General features: G+C 36.4%; 1 protein-coding gene across 1 annotated transcript in view; it reads left to right on the forward strand.

Annotated features, from left to right (window-relative positions):
* The window catches only part of LOC128646854 (aquaporin-7-like), a 58,447-nt gene extending 38,293 nt beyond the window's left edge, over positions 1-20,154 (forward strand). The window contains 4 exon segments of the mRNA XM_053699656.1: positions 3,015-3,152; positions 10,794-10,912; positions 13,099-13,319; positions 19,980-20,154. Of these exon segments, the coding sequence (XP_053555631.1) occupies positions 3,015-3,152; positions 10,794-10,912; positions 13,099-13,319; positions 19,980-20,154 (653 nt within the window).
* The last annotated feature ends 3,503 nt before the right edge of the window (positions 20,155-23,657 follow it).

Below are 23,657 nucleotides of genomic sequence, written 5' to 3' on the forward strand. Positions count from 1 at the left end.
CAATGCGTCCAAGAGAGGTATTTTATAATAGCACTTTGGACAAAACCCGCACAAGGCAAAAAAAAACTCCTTGAGGACACGTGACATATAGGGTACGTGTGTGTCATTAATGGATTAAATATTGAAGTAATAATTGTAAAGGTTTAGTTTCTATAAAGAACTTTAATTGCTATAAAGTAATGGGCACCTCCATATTGAAACCTAAGTTTCTCTTATCTAATCTCTTCTGCTGAGAACAATTATTGACAAATATAAAACTAGCAATAAAGTGTCTAGTCACTGAACTGTGCAAACAATCACTGTGTGGAATATGACAAGGATAAAGTAACTATCTAATAGTGTTTACTCTCAGTCATTGTTTACTCAGTTCAGCTTCTGGGCACTTTATTGCCTGTTTTATTTCTATTTTTCCACAGCAGAACAAATAGATAAGGAGAAACCTAGGTTTCAAAATGGAGGTACACTTTACTTTATAGAAACTGAAAATGGTGGGCTTTCTAACTCCCTGAATTTAAAGGGACAGTCTACACCAGAATTTTTATTGTTTTAAAAGATAAATAATCCCTTTATTACACATTCCCCAGTTTTGCATAACCAACACAGTTATATTAATATACTTTTAACCTCTGTGATTATCTTGTATCTAAGTCTCTGCAAATTGCCCCTTTATTTCAGTTCTTTTGACAGACTTGCAGTCTAGCCAATCAGTGCCTGCTCCCAGATAACTTCACGTGCACAAGCACAGTGTTATCTATATGAAATACGTGAACTAACACCCTCTAGTGGTGAAAAAATGTTAAAATACATTCTGAAAAGAGGTGGCCTTCAAGGTCTAAGAAATTAGCATATGAACCTCCTAGGTTAAGCTTTCAACTAAGAATACCAAGAGAACAAAGCAAAATTGGTGATAAAAGTAAATTGGAAAATTGTTTAAAATGACATGCTCTATCTGAATCATGAAAGTTTATTTTGGCCTAGACTGTCCCTTTAAGGTGACAAACAGCTAATGCAAACTTTTTTTTCAATTATTTTATATTATCATTGCAAACCACGTTAACAACTATACTTATACAATACCTTGTAATTGGATTCTATGTTGCTGTAACGAGTCTTAACATACTGGTTAAATACAAAAAATGCTGTATAAAATGTAAAACAAATATACAAATACAAATAAGTCCTTATCCTGTGCCTTGCTGGTGTAGTATTTTTACAGCTTGCTGTGTAACATTTTGGGATATGTGATGCTAAGCAGAAAATAGGAGTCTAGTTAGTATGAAGAAGTTATTCATTAATTGTAAACTATTTGCTCATTTCAGTATCTTGCAAAGCTTTAGCCAGAGGGCAGTTCTCTTTTACTATAAAAGCAGCAAGTAAAGTGCAGTAAATGTAAAAATGGCAGAAGGATTACAGTACAAATCTTTTTTTACTCCGTTAATTAAAGGCACAGTCTACAATAGAATTTTTTTATTGTTTAAAAATAAATAATCCCTTTATTCCCCATTTTTGCATAACCAGCACAGTTATATTAATTTACTTTTTACCTCTGTGATTACCTTGTATCTAAGTCTCTTCTGACAGCCCCTGATCACATGACTTTTAATTTATTATCTATTGACTTGCATTTAATACTGTACTCTTAAATAACTCCTTGGGCATGAACACAGTGTTATCTATATTGCCCATGTGAACTAGCAGTCTCTTGTTGTGAAAAGCAATTAAAAAAGAATATGATAAGAGGCAGCCTTCAAGGGCTTAGAAATTAGCAAATGAGCCTACCTAGGTTTAGTTTAAACTAAAAATTACAAGAAAATAAAGCAAATTGGATTATAAAACTAAATTGGAATGTTGATTAAAAAAGTCCTATCTGAATAATGAAAGTTTAATTTTGACTACACTGTCCCTTTAAGGGCATTTTGTTTAATTTACTTTTTAGATCAAATCAAAGGTCATGTCAGCTGGTCACTATATATAATGTTTATGGTTTTTTTCTTATTTATTAAAAAGGTTTCAAACAAAGAAATAAAAATGAGGTAACATTACCCATTGCTTACTGTCCCTTTAAGTCTGGAGTCTACACTTACACTTTATAAATGAATTAGAAAGCTCACAAGTTTCAGAATTAAAGTGATGGTAAACCCAAGCAAATAACAAATGCTAGGATTTAACATCACAAAAAAGAAACAATAATTTCATTGTTTCCTAAAAAACGATGTTATACTCACCCTATCTGTAAGGAAAGAAGTTCGCTAACTCACCGCCTACGGCCGCCACTAGCTGTGCATGTCAACTGAGATCCTAGCATGGTCTAGAGGTGAAAACGTCATTGGAGAAAGCGATGTGCCGCGGGCGGCCGGAGGCGCGGTGTTAGCGATCTTCTTTCCTTACAGATAGAGTGAGTTTAACATTGTTTTTTACAAAACGATGAGAGAAACTAACGTTTATTTTTTGTGATGGTAAATCCTAACGTTTGTTATATGCTTGAATTTACTATCACTTTAAATTACAGAAAAGTAACAGGTTAACCATGAAAGGATGTTGCTAAATTTTACAAATTGTTCTCTTTATTAATTACATATAATTAAAAATGTTTAATTAAACCCCACATTTTTCTTTCATGATTCAGATAGAGCAGCAATTTTAAACAACTTTTCTAATTTAGTTCTATTATCACATTTTCTTTGTACTCTTTGGTATCCTTTGTTGAAAAGCATGGAAGTAAGCTCAGGAGCGAGCACGTGTCTGTAGCACTATATGGCAGCAGTTTTCCAAGAAAGTTATACATTAGTAAGTGCACTAGAAAATGCCGGCGGCCATGTAGTGTTCCAGACAACTGACTAGATATCTCTTCCACAAAGAATACCAGGAGAACCAAGCACATTTTATAGTAAAAGTCAATTGGAAAGTTGTTTAAAACTGTACGTTCTATCTAAATCATTAAATTATTTTTTGGGGGTGTTATGTCCCTTTAAGTGGCGATGCACTAATAACTGCTTTGTTTCCTGTTTCTGTAGGAGCCCACATGAACTGTGCTGTGTCACTAACTAACTGCATCTTGGGAAAACTGCCTTGGGCAAAATTACCGATTTACATGATATCCCAAGTTATCGGTGCATTCATGGCTGCTGCAGTGGTGTACTGTCTATACTATGGTAAGGCTGCAGGGGTGTACTGTCTATACTATGGTAAGACTGCAGGGGTGTACTGTCTATACTATGGTAAGGCTGCAGTGGGGTACTGTCTATACTATGGTAAGGCTGCAGTGGTGTACTGTCTATACTATGGTAAGGCTGCAGTGGTGTACTGTCTATACCATGGTAAGGCTGCAGTGGGGTACTGTCTATACTATGGTAAGGCTGCAGTGGTGTACTGTCTATACTATGGTAAGGCTGCAGTGGTGTACTGTCTATACTATGGTAAGGCTGCAGTGGTGTACTGTCTATACTATGGTAAGGTTGCAGTGGTGTACTGTCTATACTATGGTAAGGCTGCAGTGGTGTACTGTCTATACTATGGTAAGGCTGCAGTGGTGTACTGTCTATACTATGGTAAGGCTGCAGTGGTGTACTGTCTATACTATGGTAAGGCTGCAGGGGTGTACTGTCTATACTATGGTAAGGTTGCAGTGGTGTACTGTCTATACTATGGTAAGGCTGCAGTGGTGTACTGTCTATACTATGGTAAGGCTGCAGTGGTGTACTGTCTATACTATGGTAAGGCTGCAGTGGTGTACTGTCTATACTATGGTAAGGCTGCAGTGGTGTACTGTCTATACTATGGTAAGGCTGCAGTGGTGTACTGTCTATACTATGGTAAGGCTGCAGTGGTGTACTGTCTATACTATGGTAAGGCTGCAGGGGTGTACTGTCTATACTATGGTAAGGTTGCAGTGGTGTACTGTCTATACTATGGTAAGGCTGCAGTGGTGTACTGTCTATACTATGGTAAGGCTGCAGTGGTGTACTGTCTATACCATGGTAAGGCTGCAGTGGTGTACTGTCTATACTATGGTAAGGCTGCAGTGGTGTACTGTCTATACTATGGTAAGGCTGCAGTGGTGTACTGTCTATACTATGGTAAGGCTGCAGTGGTGTACTGTCTATACTATGGTAAGGCTGCAGTGGTGTATTGTCTATACTATGGTAAGGATGCAGTGGTGTACTGTCTATACTATGGTAAGGCTGCAGGGGTGTACTGTCTATACTATGGTAAGGCTGCAGTGGTGTACTGTCTATACTATGGTAAGGCAACTTGATAACATCTAAACAAACCTGACACTGTAGGCGCTGAAATTAATAAATATTCTTTGCAGCATTATCATTAACAATTTCCCAAGAAATATTGAATGGCACTTACCTGTTGATTTATTTGATCAGTTGTTAAAAAAATTGACAAATATAAAAAATACTAATTTTGTTGTTTTTTTTGTTTCTTTTTAACAAATGAATAAAAAATTGTCATTAAATATTTAAATGGACATTAAACACTTTGATATGGTAATATAAAATGATAAATAGTATATATATATATATAAAAAAAACTCTGCAAAAGACTTTCATTATTTATTTTGTCCCCTTTTCCTATAATTCCAAACTGAAATTGCAAACTTTACAGTTGCTGCTAGAAATGGAAGTGCAGAACACTGTTATATTCTACTCAGCCATTGGCTGCACACTCTAGTGACCTATTTATAACTATCCCTAATTGGCCACAGCAGAGAAGGTAACCTAAGTTACAACATGGCTGCTCCCATTTACCTAGATTTTTTAGATAGAAGTTTTTAGATAGAAGATTTTAGATAGAAGTTTTGCGCTAAACAGGGTGTGAAAATGACACAAAAAAAATAATAATTGCACTTTCCATAGCACTGTCATTACGAGTTACTGAAAGTTTCCTTGCGCTATGTGGTATGGTGCGTTAAGCTCCATACCGCACAAAAGTCAAGGGCTGAATTTAGGTGCTCGTGCACGCTTTCCCCCATAGACATCAACAGGGAGAGAGTTTTAGAAAAAAAACTAACACCTGCGATCGCGAAATGGTGAACGCCGTAACGCAACCCGATTGATGTCTATGGGGAAAAGAAAATTACGTTTAAACCTAACACACTAACATAAACCCCTAGTCTAAATACCCCTAATCTGCCTTCCCTGACATCGCCGACAGTAAATAAAATTATTTACCCCTAATCAGCCGCTCCCCGACATCACTGATGCTAAATAAAGTTATTTACCCCTAATCCGCCGCCCCCGACATTGCCAAAACTATTTAAATATATTAACCCCTAAACTGCTGGCCCCCACATCATAACTAATTAACTAAACCTATTAACCCATAAACCGCCAGCCCCCCACATCGCAAAACACTAGATTAAACTAGGTTTTAGTTAATAAGTTACGATGTGGGGGGCCGGCGGTTTAGGGGTTAATATATTTAAATAGTGTTTTGGTGATGTCAGGGGGCGGCGGATTAGGGGTTATTAACTTTATTTAGCATTGTCGATGTCGGGGAGTGGCGGTTTAGTTTATTAGTTACGATGTGGGGTCAGCGGATTAGGGGTTAATAGGTTTTCTTAATAGTCGCGATGTGGGTGGGCGGCAGATTAGGGGTTAATAGGTTCAATATAGTGTTTTTGATGCGGGAGGGTGGCAGTTTAGGAGTAAATAGGTAGTTTATAGGTGTTAGTGTACTTTGTAACATTTTAGTTATGAGTTTTGTGAAACATTTTTGTTACAAAAAATTCATAGCTACTGCTCTCAAATGGCAGAATGGATCGTGTCGGTATAGGCTGTAATTCAAGCATTTTAGCCTGACCGCCAGGCCCGCCACTAGAAATTTTGGGGCCCCTGACTAAATTTTTGACAGGGCCCGCCACCCCCCCTAGAGACTTGTTTTACCAGCTGAAGAGTATTAAATCAATGTGAAACTTCTCCTTTAAGTTTATTTTTGACTATGAGCTAACTGGTTTTGCTCTTGGGAACCAAAGAACTTGCAGGTGTATCCATTCTCCTTACATTATCACTTTTATATACACACACAAAGCCTCCTTATGTTATCTGTGTCTGTATACTTAGAGAGAACAACTGAAAATGAATAGTTGAGCTTTTCCATACAAAATACTTAAGTGAAGAAACAACAGGTAAAAGTAGCTATTTCAAATGACAAAATAAATCTAAATAAGTAATTTACTATATACTCCAGCAGGTAAAATAGATAATTGGGAACATATTGAAGAGGAGACATTTCTACAGTACACTGTCTCTTTAAAACAAATGCTGACAGGTGGATAAGCTGATCTCTCACTGTATTACTGGTGGGCAATAGCATTACAAAAACTATCCACAAGTGAGTGAGTGTTTTTTGGTTTTTTTAATTATGTATTTTTTTAATATATATTTTTATATATATACAATAATCCAAAAAGAAAGGCACTCTCCGGTTAGCAAATATAATACTTTTACTGTATTAACATTTTCGGGGTACAGTAAAAGTATTATATTTGCTAAAACCGGAGAGTGCCTTTCTTTTTGGACTATTGTGCATTTGTTTAAAGTGCACCCCGGATAATGTTTTGATGAGTGAGTGCTGAGTCTTTATTTAACTTTATATATATATAGGTATAGATATATTTTAACAAAAAATCATCAGATTATATATAGTAATATGCATTTAAGAATAAATAGAACAATGAAGAACATTGTAATGTAAAGCATTAATAATTAATGTTGGGTTTAGCGCACTTGAATAAATGCCGTTGGGTAGCGTGCAAGTATGGGTATTAGTTTTTTTTTTTTGCAGTTTGAGAGCTCCTTTGAAGTCTATGGGAGAATACGTAAATGCAGTTGTGATATTCGAAGTTCAACTCTTTGCACACGTTTGGTTTTCGCTTGCACACTAACTTTTTACTTTCAACTTGTAACACACGCATAAAGCCTCCATCTAGCGAAGTTAACACGTGAGCGGGAGCGATAAATACCACTTCACTTGTGATCTAGTTTTAAATAGGTAATGGTAACTTCAAATGACATAATTTTAAAGCCAAACTAAATGAAAACTAAACTATGTTCTTATTTCAAGAAAGGCAGTTTAGGACGAAAGTTGTGACACATCTAGGGGGGGTGTTTGGGGTATACTGACAATCATTTTGTACCACTCCTATCCTCTAATGTGCTATACATTTGTATTATTTTGCTCAGAATATTCAAAAGAAAAGAAAAAAGTGCATTTAAACAAAATTAGGGACATGAAAGTCAAAATGTGCATGGTCCATATAGAAAATTAAATTTTAAGAGACGTTATTATCAAATTTAATTTGTTCTGTTGGTATCCTTTGTTGAAAGGCTTATTTAGGTAGGCTCGTGAACAGTGATGCATTACTAGGATGCTGATTGGTAGATACACATACATCCATCATGTTGCTGGCTCACCAGATGTGTTCAGCTAGCTACCAGTAGTGCATTGATGCTCTGGAGAAGGCATTTACTATGTGTTTAACCCACTATTGTAAGGTCTAGTTTACCTCTGAAAGCAGCTCTGTGCTAACTGGACATTTTAATTAAAAATGAGATGTGTATCGTTTATCCATTATAGATCCTAGATAACTATGGGTTTAACTCCAACTACGTAAAGTCCCACTTTTATAGCAGCTCCCAAGTAGAAAATGTTCTTCTCTAGAGCAGAACTTTACATATGTGTTTAACACTTTTCTGGGTGATCTTATTTAGGGTCAGTGATGGAAATGTTACGTACGCTAACAAATTCATTTAATGAGTGTGAATTTTATTTTGAATATCTTTGATGAGTTCACTAATTGGGCAAATGCAGGTGCTAGTTTCCACATAAAACCGTGTAAAACTGAGCAACGCTTTGTGTTTTCTCACAGTCTCAGCAAGATTCAGAAATAAATGCAGATTAGAAAGAGGTCCAGGATAAGGAGACTACATGGAACAATATGGCCCCATATCTGACTTCTGGGTTACAGCCTTGTTACGCATGTTCTGTAAATGCTGCCTGTTGTAGGCTCAGGGCAGGACACATGATCATTATACACACACATGACTGTGGCCAGATAAAACACACAATTGCTTGGGCCAACTTGCAATTTCTAATCTTACCAAGCAGCAATATCTCACCCAACTGTAATGTCAGTAGTCCTAGATTCCTAGTCTTAATCACAAAGCCAAAGCTAACGCTGTACGGCCGGTTAATCTAATCTGTGATACCTCTAATGACAACAACCATCACACACTGAACACAGACCGGCACTAAACCACAACGCCCATAAAAGGAGTTTGGTGAATCAGCACCCAGGCAATTTACTAATAGCTTTAGTTTTAACTCTTATTCTGCAGTCATGTACATAGGTTCTACCTCGGCAGGTACCTCATTCTGATTGGTTAATAGGTACTTCCTGCTGATGCTCACTGGCTAATAGGTACTTCCTGCTGATGCTCACTGGTTAATAGGTACTTCCTGCTGATGCTCACTGGCTAATAGGTACTTCCTGCTGATGCTCACTGGTTAATAGGTACTTCCTGCTGATGCTCACTGGTTAATAGGTACTTCCTGCTGATGCTCACTGGTTAATAGGTACTTCCTGATGATGCTCACTGGCTAATAGGTACTTCCTGCTGATGCTCACTGGTTAATAGGTACTTCCTGCTGATGCTCACTGGTTAATAGGTACTTCCTGCTGATGCTCACTGGCTAATAGGTACTTCCTGCTGATGCTCACTGGCTAATAGGTACTTCCTGCTGATGCTCACTGGTTAATAGGTACTTCCTGCTGATGCTCACTGGTTAATAGGTACTTCCTGCTGATGCTTACTGGCTAATAGGTACTTCCTGCTGATGCTCACTGGCTAATAGGTACTTCCTGCTGATGCTCACTGGTTAATAGGTACTTCCTGCTGATGCTCACTGGCTAATAGGTACTTCCTGCTGATGCTCACTGGTTAATAGGTACTTCCTGCTGATGCTCACTGGTTAATAGGTACTTCCTGCTGATGCTCACTCGCTAATAGGTACTTCCTGCTGATGCTCACTGGTTAATAGGTACTTCCTGCTGATGCTCACTGGTTAATAGGTACTTCCTGCTGATGCTCACTGGCTAATAGGTACTTCCTGCTGATGCTCACTGGTTAATAGGTACTTCCTGCTGATGCTCACTGGTTAATAGGTACTTCCTGCTGATGTTCACTGGCTAATAGGTACTTCCTGCTGATGCTCATTGGCTAATAGGCACTTCCTGCTGATGCTCACTGGCTAATAGGTACTTTACGCTAATTCTGCAGTTTAAAACCATCTTAGCAATGATAGAAAGAGTTTGATTACAGTGTCTGTCCCTTTAATAATATTTTTATTCTCACCAACTGCTAACTTAAGTATTAACATTTAGATAGCACATTCTTTTAAATTAAAGGGAAATGAAGCACATTTTTTCTTTCTTTCCCAATTCAGATAAAGCATACAGTTTTAAACAACGTTTTAGTTTACTTCTATTATCACATTTGCTTCATTCTCATGGCATCCTTTGTTGAAAAGCAGGGGGTACACGTGTCTGCAGCACTAATGGCAGCAGTTATACATTTGCAAGAGCACTAGATGGTAGCACATTTTTCCTAACTACCTATGTATCCCTTCAACAAAGGCTACCATGAGAATGCCACAATTTCATTTCTGGCTCACTTTTCATAGTAAGAGAATGTTTATTTGAAGGGTGATCTGGAGAAGACACTCAAAATATTGTGTCACATTATCAAACAGCTCTGATATAAGCTCCAGGTCTGTGGTTGTACGTACCACCACTGTGCTGCCAGATCACATGCTAAAAGACAGCTTATTTGAATATTTGCCAACTGTCCCAATTTTTCTGGGTCAGTGACAGTTTATGGCCCCTGCCCCATGGTATAAATGCCCTGGGAGTCTGTCCCATGTTGTAAAAAATGGTCCTGAGGTGCGGTCTTTACATGGATGTCTATGACTGCAGGAATCAGATATGAGGGGGCCAATTTATCAAGGGCAGAATTGTCCCTGATGCCCCTGATTCCGTGAGAGCCTTCAGGCTAGCCGGAAACAGGAGTTAAGAAGTAGCAGTCTCAAAACCGCTGCTCCTTAACTCGTCCACTGCATCTGATGCTGCGGATATCAATCCGCCTGATCCTATACGATCGGACATGATATATATGTGTGTGTGTTTGTGTGTATTTGTATATGTGTATGTATATATGTGTATGTATGTGTGCACATAAATACGTACACACATACACAAAAATACATGTGCACATATATATACACACACACACACCTTTGAACCCTTCCTTGTCAAATACCATATGCCTTTAAATCACTGTTAAAACATTTATTTAAAAAAAACCATATTTCTATTACTTTTAATATGTATAAATATGAGTGAAATGCTTTATTTTAATGTTTTACATGTATTTTGATATAGGATTTATTTTTACTTAGCCCTGACACTTTACGTCAGGTCTCCAGTCACACTAAGTTTTTCAGCGCTATTATGTGTTGCACGAGTGATGAGCAGTGTTAGCGTGGATGCATTATGCATTGAAAGTATAGAGAGTGCTAAAAATACGCTGGCCGCGCTAACATTCTCTTTTAAAACTATTTTACTATACACAAGTAAAACCAGATTATGCACTATTGTTAGCACAGGCCCATGATATGGAAAGCGCACCCTGCACTATAATTTAGCTCTCCATTTGTAATCCAGACCTTACTGTATTAGTGTGTAAATGTGACATTAGGTAAACCTATGCATGTTTGTTTGACAGAGGCATTATACAACTACTGCGGAGGAAACTTCACGGTGACAGGGCCGCATGAAACCGCAAGCATTTTTGCCACGTACCCCCAGCCCTACCTATCTACTGGGGGTGGGTTTCTAGACCAGGTGAGTTTATCTTATTTTGCTTCATTTCAGTTTCCCAATGTTTTCAATTTAATATTTATAAAGTATGTAATATGCTTTAGCTAAAAAAAGGACATTACGGTAAAATTCAAACGCACATAGATGAATTACATATTTGAATCTAAACCTATTTGCAATATACATGCATTGGTAAAAATGCTTCTAGTAAAAGTTATCACTGTTTTAGTGTTAGCATTTTTCTATGCACGCACATGTGACGCATAGCTAGGGCAGTGACGGCTAACCTTTGCACCCCTAATGTTTCGGAACTACATTTCCCATGATGCTCAGATACTCTGCAGTGTAGTTGAGTATCATGGGAAATGTAGTTTCAAAACATCTGGGGGTGCCAACGTTAGCCGTCACTGGTCTAGGGTGTGTCAACATCTGCATGTCAAGACATCTATGGGTGTGTACAGTAAAACTCATGTCGGATATCGCTCAAGCTCTAAGCCGAGGGTACGCTGAGCCAATGGTGTGAAAGTAGTGACATGTTTCATGCAGTTCTGTGCTATTGTATTAAAGGGACACTAAAATCAAATTTCAACATGACAGGTGGGAAAATGGAATTAACTTTTAAATTTGCTAGAAAAAACTCTACTACTCATTTGAAAGTCATAGGGGCCGATTTAACAAGGGCCGAATGGCCCCTGTTCCCATTTTTTCCGCGTGAGCCTTCAGGCTGGCTGGAAACAGGAGTTAAGAAGCAGCGGTCTTAAGACCGCTGCTCCTTAACTCGTCCGCCTGCTCTGAGCGGCGGACAGCAATCAACCCGATCAGATACTGTACGATCAGGTTGATTGATACCCCCTGCTAGTGGCCGATTGGCCGCAAATATGCAGGGAGCGGCATATTGCACAAGCAGTTCACCAGATCTGCTTGTGCAATGCTAAATGCAGACAGCGTATGCTGTCAACATTCAGCGATGTCTGGACTTGACCTGCTGAGCGCATCATGTCATACAGACATTTGTTAAATCTGCCCCATAGTGTAAAAACAATTACAGAGTTCAAATGGGTAGAGGGTCCTGCCGAGAGTTGCACTGTTGTAGTCGGCTCTTCTGAAGGTGAACTACAAACAACTGGGCTCATAGGCTTATATGCTATGGGGTTTTAGGGGATAGCAGTGGAGATAGGAAGGTTAGTGTAAGTTGTAAGCGTCCCTGAATAGTAGAGTCTTCAGGGAGCACTTGAAGCTTTTAAAACTAGGGGAGAGTTTTGTGGAGCGAGGCAGAGAGTTCCATAAGATGGGGGCCAGTCTGGAGAAATCTTATAAACGGGATTGTGAGGAGGTAACAAGAGAGGAGGAGAGGAGGAGATCATGAGCAGAGGGAAGGGGTCAGGAGAGAGAGTATCTGGAGACAAGGTCTGAGATGTAGCGGGGAGCAATGCAATTGAGGGGCTTTGTGTGTCAAAGTGAGAATTTTGTGTTTTAATCCTGGAGGCAAGAGGAAGCCAGTGAAGGGATTGGCAGAGGGGTGCGGCAGAGATGAAGAGCGATGTGTAAGGAAGATGAGCCTGGCAGAGGCATTCATTATTTCCAATTTACTTCTATTATCTAATTTGTTTCATTCTTTTGGTATGCTTTGTTGAAAAAAATAGGAACTGCTGATTGGGATCTGCACATATATGCCTCATTTTATTGGCTCACTCATCTGCATTGTTGTTTCTTCAACAAAGAATACCATAGGAATGAAGCAAATTAGATAATAGAAATAAATTGGAAAGTTGTTTAAAATTGTATTTTCTGTCTGAATCATGAAAGAAAAATGTTGGATTTCATGTTCCTTTAATTATTTTAAAACATGTATTTTGCATGCACTCTTTTTTTAATTTAGTGCTTAAGCACTAATGCATTTGTAAAAAATAACTTACATTTTTACCTGTTTAATGAATTTTTTCACTATGGCAAGCAACATGTTTAAATCCCATATCTTAACCTATTGACACCAGTATCTGTTTGAAAATATTGTGTAGTAATCTGTACATTGCAAGCTCTTTGGGGGCGGCTCTCCACCTTTTGTATTTATTCTTTTTGTTCAGTCTGCTTTGAATCTGTTCCCTTTTTATCATGGATCAGTGTCATTTTGTAGCAGTACTCATGTACCTAGTCTATAGAATTCTGGTGGTGTTTTACAAATGAATAATAATATTAATAAATCTCTATAGGTTGTGGGCACTGGAGCTCTCTTACTGTGCATCCTGGCAAATCTCTGACAAAAAGAAAACAGTCCAGCACTGGATGGCACACATTCAGTGGTAATCGGACTCTTGGTTACTGTGGTTGGTATGTCTATGGGCATGAATTCTGGCTATGCTATAAACCCAGCCAGGGACTTTGGACCACGCGTCTTCACAGCAATCGCTGGATGGGGAACAGAAGTATTTAGGTATTTTTTTTGTAACATTTTTCTAACTTCTTCACTCTTTATTGTTGATTATATCCACTTATGAAGCTGCAAGCAGATCTGTGTATCTGAGATACACTATACTTTTTAAAACCTACTTGGCACATTCAGGCTTAAATTGCTGGATAATCTGCGAATGAATACAAATAATTACAGATACTACACACTTAACACGATGTACTGTGATAGCCAGCTGCCAGTTAGTGTCAGATAAGTTCACTGTGTTTGTAGTTACACCTCTGCAATCACAAGTCTCTGATAGCGCGGTCGCCCATTTATTAGAAGAGAGTGCCAGCAATGCATTAAATAGAAACTCGTTGTTAACCACTCAGCCAACAAAAGGGTTGACATAGATTTACTTTAGCAACGCCGAGCAAACATGTTACGTCTAATTCATTTGTTTGCGTATACAATGCCAGATAAAACATTTTTGATATGAAAGGCGTACTGGATACTGTGTGATACACTTTTAAATAAAGGGGCTGGTATTGTATAAATGATTAAAATTTGAACAGATTACAAAGAAAGACCAAAGAAGCAAAATCTGCTTATATATTTTATGAAGAGAAGAAAAGGTTATTACTCAATAATAGAAAATAAAAAGTTTTGTGTATTCTGGTGAGAACTAAAAATAGGCTCTTAATCTGTTGTCTAAAGAGAATTAAATGTATTAGAGAAATTATAACATACAATAAATTGTTTAGCAATGGTTAATAAATGTTTATTGGTTTCAAAAAGCTCTGCAAATAAAACTTTTGTCATTTTGGGCAAATATGCATAAGAAAAGGAGATATGAAACACTGAATTCAAAAACAAATTTGTCAATGAATAAAATAATTTTTGTTCATTTGGTTTCATAGGGAAAACAGTGGTTGCTGTAACTGCTAATACAGTTCTTAAGTTTGTGATAGTAAGATATCCAGTGCAGCATTGGTACAGCAAGTGTGGCACCAGGGCCCAAGTGCTGGAGGCCACAGCAGCCAACCTATACATAGGTGTGTGCCCCTGTGTGTTTGTTATCTGTATACAGACACTTAATATCATTATACTGCTCAACATACTAATCAGTGTATAGATACTTAATATCATTATACTGCTCAACATACTCATCAGTGTATAGATACTTAATATCATTATACTGCTCAACATACTCATCAGTGTATAGATAACTTAATATCATTATACTGCTCACATACTCATCACTGTATAGATACTTAATATCATTATACTGCTCAACATACTCATCAGTGTATAGATACTTAATATCATTATACTGCTCAACATACTCATCAGTGTATAGATACTTAATATCATTATACTGCTCAACATACTCATCAGTGTATAGATACTTAATATCATTATACTGCTCAACATACTCATCAGTTTATAGATACTTATTATCATTATACTGCTCAACATACTCATAAGTGTATAGATACTTTATATCATTATACTGCTCAACATACTCATCAGTTTATAGATACTTAATATCATTATACTGCTCAACATACTCATCAGTGTATAGATACATCATTATACTGCTCAACATACTCATCAGTGTATAGATACATCATTATACTGCTCAACATACTCATCAGTGTATAGATACATCATTATACTGCTCAACCTACTCATCACTGTATAGATACTTAATATCATTATACTGCTCAACATACTCATCAGTATATAGATACTTAAAATCATTATACTGCTCAACATATTCATTACTGTATAGATACTTAATATCATTATACTGCTTAACATACTCATCAGTATATAGATACTTAATATCATTATACTGCTCAACATACTCATCAGTATATAGATACTTAATATCATTATACTGCTTAACATACTCATCAGTATATAGATACTTAATATAATTATACTGCTTAACATACTCATCAGTATATAGATACTTAATATCATTATACTGCTCAACATACTCATCAGTATATAGATACTTAATATCATTATACTGCTCAACATACTCATTACTGTATAGATACTTAATATCATTATACTGCTTAACATACTCATCAGTATATAGATACTTAATATCATTATACTGCTCAACATACTCATCAGTATATAGATACTTAATATCATTATACTGCTTAACATACTCATCAGTATATAGATACTTAATATAATTATACTGCTTAACATACTCATCAGTATATAGATACTTAATATCATTATACTGCTCAACATACTCATCAGTGTATAGATACTTAATATCATTATACTGCTCACATACTCTTCACTGTATAGATACTTAATATCATTATACTGCTCAACATACTCAATCAGTGTATAGATACTTAATATCATTATACTGCTCAACCATACTCCATTAGTGTATAGATACTTAATATCCTTATACTGCTTAACATACTAATCAGTGTATAGATACCTAATATAATTATACTGCTCAACATACTCATCAGTGTATAGAAACTTAATATCATTATACTGCTCAACATACTCATCACTGTATAGATACTTAATATCATTATACTGCATAACATACTAATCAGTGTATATATACCTAATATCATTATACTACTCAACATACTCATCACTGTATAGATACTTAATATCATTATACTGCTCAGCATACTAATCAGTGTATAGATACTTAATATCATTATACTGCTCAACATACTCATCAGTGTATAGATACTTAATATCATTATACTGCTCAACATACTCATCACTGTATAGATTCTTAATATCATTATACTGCTCAACATACTCATCACTGTATAGATACTTAATATCATTATACTGCTCAACATACTAATCAGTGTATAGATACTTAATATCATTATACTGCTCAACATACTCATCAGTGTATAGATACTTAATATCATTATACTGCTCAACATACTAATCAGTGTATAGATACTTAATATCAATATACTGCTCAACATACTCATCAGTGTATAGATACTTAATATCATTATACTGCTCAACATACTCATCACTGTATAGATACTTAATATCATTATACTGCTCAACATACTCATCAGTGTATAGATACTTAATATCATTATACTGCTCAACATACTCATCAGTGTATAGATACTTAATATCATTATACTGCTCAACATACTCATCAGTGTATAGATACTTATATCATTATACTGCTCAACATACTCATCAGTGTATGGATACTTAATATCATTATACTGTTCAACATACTCATCTGTGTATGGATACTTAATATCATTATACTGCTCAACATACTCATCAGTGTATAGATACTTAATATCATTATACTGCTCAACATACTCATAAGTGTATAGATACTTAATATCATTATACTGCTCAACAAACTCATCAGTGTATAGATACTTAATATCATTATACTGCTCAACATACTCATCAGTGTATAGATACTTAATATCATTATACAGTGCAGCTTGTGTATAGATATTCTTTCATTATACAGCACAGCATACGTATCAGTGTATACATACTCATCATATTTATACAGAGCAGTGTACTTATAAGGGTATAGTGTATAGTAACTCACAGCATTATACAGTGCAGCTTGTCACTAATAGTGTATAGCTATTCTGTCATTATACAGCACGGCATATATATCAGTGTATACATACTTATCATATTTATACAGAGCAGTGTACTCATCAGGGTATAGTGAATAGTAACTCACAGCATTATACAGTGCAGCTTGTCACTATTAGTGTATAGATATTCTGTCATTATACAGCACGGCATATGTATCAGTATATAAAAACTGATCATATTTATACAGAGCAGTGTATTTATCAGTGTGTAGTGTATATATACTCACAGCATTATACAGTGCAGCTTGTCACTATTAGTGTATAGATATTCTGTCATTATACAGCACGGCATATGTATCAGTGTATACATACTTATCATATTTATACAGAGCAGTGTACTCATCAGGGTATAGTAACTCACAGCATTATACAGTGCAGCTTGTCACTAATAGTGTATGGATATTCTGTCATTATACAGCACGGCATATGTATCAGTGTATACAAACTCATCATATTTATACAGAGCAGTGTACTCATCAGGGTATAGTGTATAGTAACTCACAGCATTATACAGTGCAGCTTGTCACTAATAGTGTATAGATATTCTGTCATTATACAGCACGGCATATATATCAGTGTATACATACTTATTTTTATACAGAGCAGTGTACTCATCAGGGTATAGTGTATATACAGTGCAGCTTGTCACTATTAGTGTATAGATATTCTGTCATTATAAGTGCAGCTTGTCACTATTAGTGTATAGATATTCTGTCATTATACAGCACGGCATATATATCAGTGTATACATACTTATTTTTATACAGAGCAGTGTACTCATCAGGGTATAGTGTATATACAGTGCAGCTTGTCACTATTAGTGTATAGATATTCTGTCATTATTAAGTGCAGCTTGTCACTATTAGTGTATAGATATTCTGTCATTATACAGCACGGCATATGTATCAGTATATACAAACTCATCATATTATACAGAGCAGTGTACTTATCAGGGTATAGTGAATAGTAACTCACAGCATTATACAGTGCAGCTTGTCACTATTAGTGTATAGATATTCTGTCATTATACAGCACGGCATATATATCAGTGTATACATACTTATCATATTTATACAAAGCAGTGTACTCATCAGGGTATAGTGTATAATATACTCACAGCATTTTACAGTGAGCTTGTCACTATTAGTGTATAGATATTCTGTCATTATACAGCACGGCATATATATCAGTGTATACATACTTATATTTATACAGAGCAGTGTACTCATCAGGGTATAGTGTATATATACTCACAGCATTATACAGAGCAGTTTGTCACTAATAGTGTATAGATATTCTGTCATTATACAGCATGGCATATGTGTCAGTGTATACATACTCATCAGGGTATAGTGTTTAGTAACTCACAGCATTATACAGTGCAGCTTGTCACTATTAGTGTATAGATATTCTGTCATTATACAGCACGGTATATGTATCAGTGTATACATACACATCATATTTATACAGAGCAGTGTACTCATCAGGGTATAGTGTATATATACTCACAGCATTATACAGTGCAGCTTGTCACTATTAGTGTATAGATATTCTGTCATTATACAGCACGGTATATGTATCAGTGTATACATACTTATCATATTTATACAAAGCAGTGTACTCATCAGGGTATAGTGTATATATACTCACAGCATTATACAGTGCAGCTTGTCACTATTAGTGTATAGATATTCTGTCATTATACAGCACGGCATATATATCAGTGTATACATACTTATCATATTTATACAAAGCAGTGTACTCATCAGGGTATAGTGTATATATACTCACAGCATTATACAGTGCAGCTTGTCACTATTAGTGTATAGATAATCTGTCATTATATAGCACGGCATATATATCAGTGTATACATACTTATCATATTTATACAGAGCAGTGTACTCATCCGGGTATAGTGTATATATACTCACAGCATTATACAGTGCAGCTTGTCACTATTAGTGTATAGATATTCTGTCATTATACAGCACGGTATATGTATCAGTGTATACATACGCATCATATTTATACAGAGCAGTGTACTCATCAGGGTATAGTGTATAGTAACTCACAGCATTATACAGTGCAGTTTGTCACTATTAGTGTATAGATATTCTGTCATTATACAGCACAGCATATGTATCAGTGTATACATACTCATCATATTTATACAGAGCAGTGTACTCATCAGGGTATAGTGTATATATACTCACAGCATTATACAGTGCAGCTTGTCACTATTAGTGTATAGATATTCTGTCATTATACAGCACAGCATATGTATCAGTGTATACATACTCATCATATTTATACAGAGCAGTGTACTTATCAGGGTATAGTGTATAGTAACTCACAGCATTATACAGTGCAGTTTGTCACTATTAGTGTATAGATATGCTGTCATTATAAGTGCAGCTTGTCACTAATAGTGTATAGATATTCTGTCATTATACAGCACGGCATATGTATAAAATGTACATGTGTTTAAATGTAATATACTGTGGGTTTTGAAAATAATCACCCCCCCCCTTGAAAATAATCACATGTTGTTGCTTTGTAGCCTGAAATAAAGACAGACACAGTTTTTGTTTATCCAGTGGTAATTGCTATAACATCCAAGTGAAAGATATAACACCAATATGTCAGGCAGAAATAAAAGACAATTCAAAAAAACGAATCACTGAGTTGTAAAAAGGATCACCCCCCTGCTAAAATGACTTGTAAACTCAATCGGTGTAGCTAATCACCTTCTCAACGGCACACATAAAGCCATTGACCTTCAACTGTGATCAGCTGTGGGGAAATGGATTAGCTCAGCATGAAAATAGCTGAGCTTTGATAATAGAAGTAAATTGGAAAGTTGTTTAAAATCTTATTTTCTATCTGAATCACGAAATAACTATCTTGAGTTGCATGTCCCTTTAATAGTCAAAATGGTTTAGAACTTTGTATCTACAAGCTACATATTCTCTTGAAAAGACAGTTCATAGCGTAATACAAGTCCAAAGTTTAGATGCTGATTTATTATCACTCTTTTTTTTTTAGGGCTGGAAATTACTGGTTTTGGATTCCTGTAGTTGCTCCCATGGTCGGTGCCCTAACTGGAGCGTTCTTGTATAAGTTACTTGTGGGACTCCACTTTTACCATCAGCAATGTCAGAAGACTAAAGAAGAGGACACAGAGAAGACGACACCTGAAGCACTGAGTGAATATATGTGACAAAAGGTTCATTAGCAGAAAAGCTACTGAAGGACACTCCTACTATTTGCCTCTAAGGATCAGACTGGTCCTGCAATGCACAGACTGTATTTGCTGCTATGGAGCAATAGGTTCCATTTGACATTACCCTATAATATACTTATGTACAGGTATCATATTTAACTAAGTATGAATTTAAAGTAATTCTATATGTACATTACTGTATAATGTATTTGCACATTTGCTGGACTCCCTGGATAAATGCACTTTGTTCGATGTGTACATTTAAAAGTATAATATGTACAAGATAATATATACTACTTGGTTTAAAGGGACCTTTAACTAAAAAAAAGAATATAAAAGAGGAATAATTCAATGTTTTTTTTTTTTATATGCATGAAAAATTAAGCGAAAAACTGATTAAATTAACTGCAAATGCATCACGATTGATCATCCCTGCTCCCTGGAATGAAATGGGCAAGTGCCACAGTTTGTTGTTGCGGGCAGGCAGTGACAAAAGCATAGAAACAAAAACGTATATTCTTTTGCAGCACAGGGACATGTGTTTAAATGTAATATACTGTGGGTATTGAAAAGAATCACCCCCCTTGAAAAATAAGTCACATGTTGTTGCTTTTGTAGCCTGAAATAAAGACAGACACAGTTTTTTGTTTATCCAGTGGTAATTACTATAACATCCAAGTGAAAGAGATAACACCAATATGTCAGGCAAAAATAAAGACAATTCAAAAAACAGAATCACTGAGTTGCAAAAAGGATCACCCCCCTGCTAAAATTACTTGTAATCTCAATCAGGTGTAGCTAATCACCTTCTCAACGGCACACACAAAGCCATCTGACCTTCAACTGTGATCAGCTGTGGGCAAATGGATTAGCTCAGCATGAAAATAGCTTTCCTGGAGCACCTCAGTCCCTGGTAGTGCAACTGAAGCAAACAATCAACTATGAGTGGCAAGGCACTGTTAAAAGATCAATGGGATAATGTTGTGGACAGGCACAAGTCAGGAGATGGATAAAAGAAAATATCAAAGGATTTATCAATGCCTAGAAGCACAGTGAAGTCTATTATTAAGAAGTGGAAGGTATTTGGTACAACACAGACCCTCTCTGGATCAGGACGTCGCTCCAAACTGGATGAAAGAGCCAGGAGGAAACTGGTCAGAGAGGCTACCAAGAGGCCCACAGCAACTCTGAAGCAGTTGCAGGAATTTATGACAAAGAGTGGTCATGTGACAACATCACAGATTCTCCACAAATGTGGCTTGCATGGGAGGGTTGCAAGAAAAAGCCACTCCTCAAGAAAGGTGACGACTGAGCTTTGCCATAACAAACCTAGGAGATTCTGAGGCCACATGGAAAAAGGTGTTATGGTCAGATGGGACTAAAAATTATTTGGCCTCAACACCAAACCATATGTCTGGAGGAAATCCAATATAGCTCACCATCCAAGTAACACCATACCTACAGTAAAGCATGGAGGTGGTAATATACTGTTATGGGGGTGTTTATCTGCAGCAAGCACTGGAGCACTTGTCAGGATAGAAGCAATAATTGATGGGGCAAAATACCGTCAAATTCTTGAGGAAAATCAGCTGCCCTCTGCCAGGAAGTTGTCAATGGGAAGGTTTACCTTCCAACATGATAATGACTCAAAGCACACAGCAAAAATGACCACACAGTGGTTGAAGGGGAAAAATGTGTATGTCTTTGCATGGCCTAGTCAGAGCCCAGACTTAAAACCCCATTGAATATTTGTGGCATTACTTGAAGGCTGCAGGTCCACAAACAGTCACCATCAAATGTAACGGAACTGGAGCAGTTGCTGCATAGAAGAGTGGGCAAATAGGTGCACAGTCTAGATGTGCAAAGTTAGTAGAGACATATCCCAACAGACTAAAGGCTGTATTTATTAAAGCAAAAAGGTGGTTGAACAAAAATAGCCACAAGGGGGTGATCATTTTCCAACTCAGTGAGTCTGAATTGTCTTTATTTTTGCCTGACATGTTGGTGTTATAGCTTTTACAGTGGTTGTTATAAGTTGCACTGAGTAATTACGACTGGATAAACAAAAACTGTGTCTGTCTTTATTTCAGGCTGCAAGGGGGGTGATTCTTTTCAATACCCACTGTATTTTAAATTATACCTCTCTAAGATGCAACAACATTTTTTTTTATTGTCCCTTCAAATCTATATTTGTATAAAATAATGTATCCTATAGCTGTCCTTGCCTAAAATAGCAGTTTGTTTAAAGAAGTGTTCAATACAGTGTTACAATTGAAAGACTGCTTGTACTGAATTCCTGGGTCAGGAAAACAACTGGGGTCCCCATGAAAATGTAAGAAGTTACCAATTTTTTTTAGGACCCAGAGGCAATGATATTGTCTGCACAGCCATCTCCAACTTTCACTCTCTCTCTCAGTATCGGGCTTCAACAGGTGATGTCAAGACACCGTTTCATCAAAAGAAACATTTAAGTCCATTCTAAGGCAAAATTTGTATTGTTATGTATTCCAGGAACATACCCCTTGAAATCGCCTTCTTGTTTCTTTTGTTCTGACTATTTAGGGACAGATATTAATGAGGTCCTGTGCGTATCAAATAATCACTGTGCAGCATGAAGGGGTCATGAGTTCTGAAGTCCACAGAATGCACTCCAGCCTTTCTGGGCCAGTGGAAATTTTGCAGTTTTCAAATTTAAATAAAACAGGACAAATCAGGAAAATAAATAATGAAAGTGCTTTGTAAAGTTTTGAATAATTTAACGTTTTATGCAAAAAAATTTATTTCGTGTTTAAAGTTAATTTAATTCAAATGTTTATGTTATATTTATGCAAATGTATTTAATATATGCTATAAAGACAAAAGATCTAATTTAAATGTAATGTTCCCCCGAATTCTTTATTATGTTTTACTATGAATTTAATGCCATAAATACAGTGAGTTAAAGGGACAGTATACTGTAGACATTTTCGCTTGTGTAATGTATTCCCGATTATCCATTTTACCTGCCGTGAGAGTATTAAATTGTTTACGAGATATGCTCCTTTAGCTTTATTTTATATTTGAATATGTTAATTTTACGCTGTTAACATGACTTGCCTACATTGAAAATTGTCAATATCTGTAGTATCTGACAATAAGAAAAGCTATGTATGAAAAGATATTATGGCATATTTATCAAGCTCCATATGGAGCGTGGATGCCGCCTTGGTTTCCAGCGTATTGTGTTGGCATTTATCGATGTGCAGGCTGGGACATGATATGCTACTTCCTATTATGTCGCGCTCGCAGCATTGTTAAATATGCCCCGGGCCTGGGGTAGGAGGGAGAGACCTTATTATTACAAAGTGTGTTCCTGCACCAGTTGTGAATACAATAATGTCTCATCAGCTGCTTGCCGGAGTACACTGGGGACCTATCACCCCTTTAAGTTCAACACAATTTATAGTTGTTTATATGTTATCACAATAAGAGGCTGAATGACTAATATAATTTTGCTGTTT

The sequence above is a fragment of the Bombina bombina genome, chromosome 2, assembly GCF_027579735.1.
Source record: "Bombina bombina isolate aBomBom1 chromosome 2, aBomBom1.pri, whole genome shotgun sequence".
Classification (NCBI taxonomy): domain Eukaryota; kingdom Metazoa; phylum Chordata; class Amphibia; order Anura; family Bombinatoridae; genus Bombina; species Bombina bombina.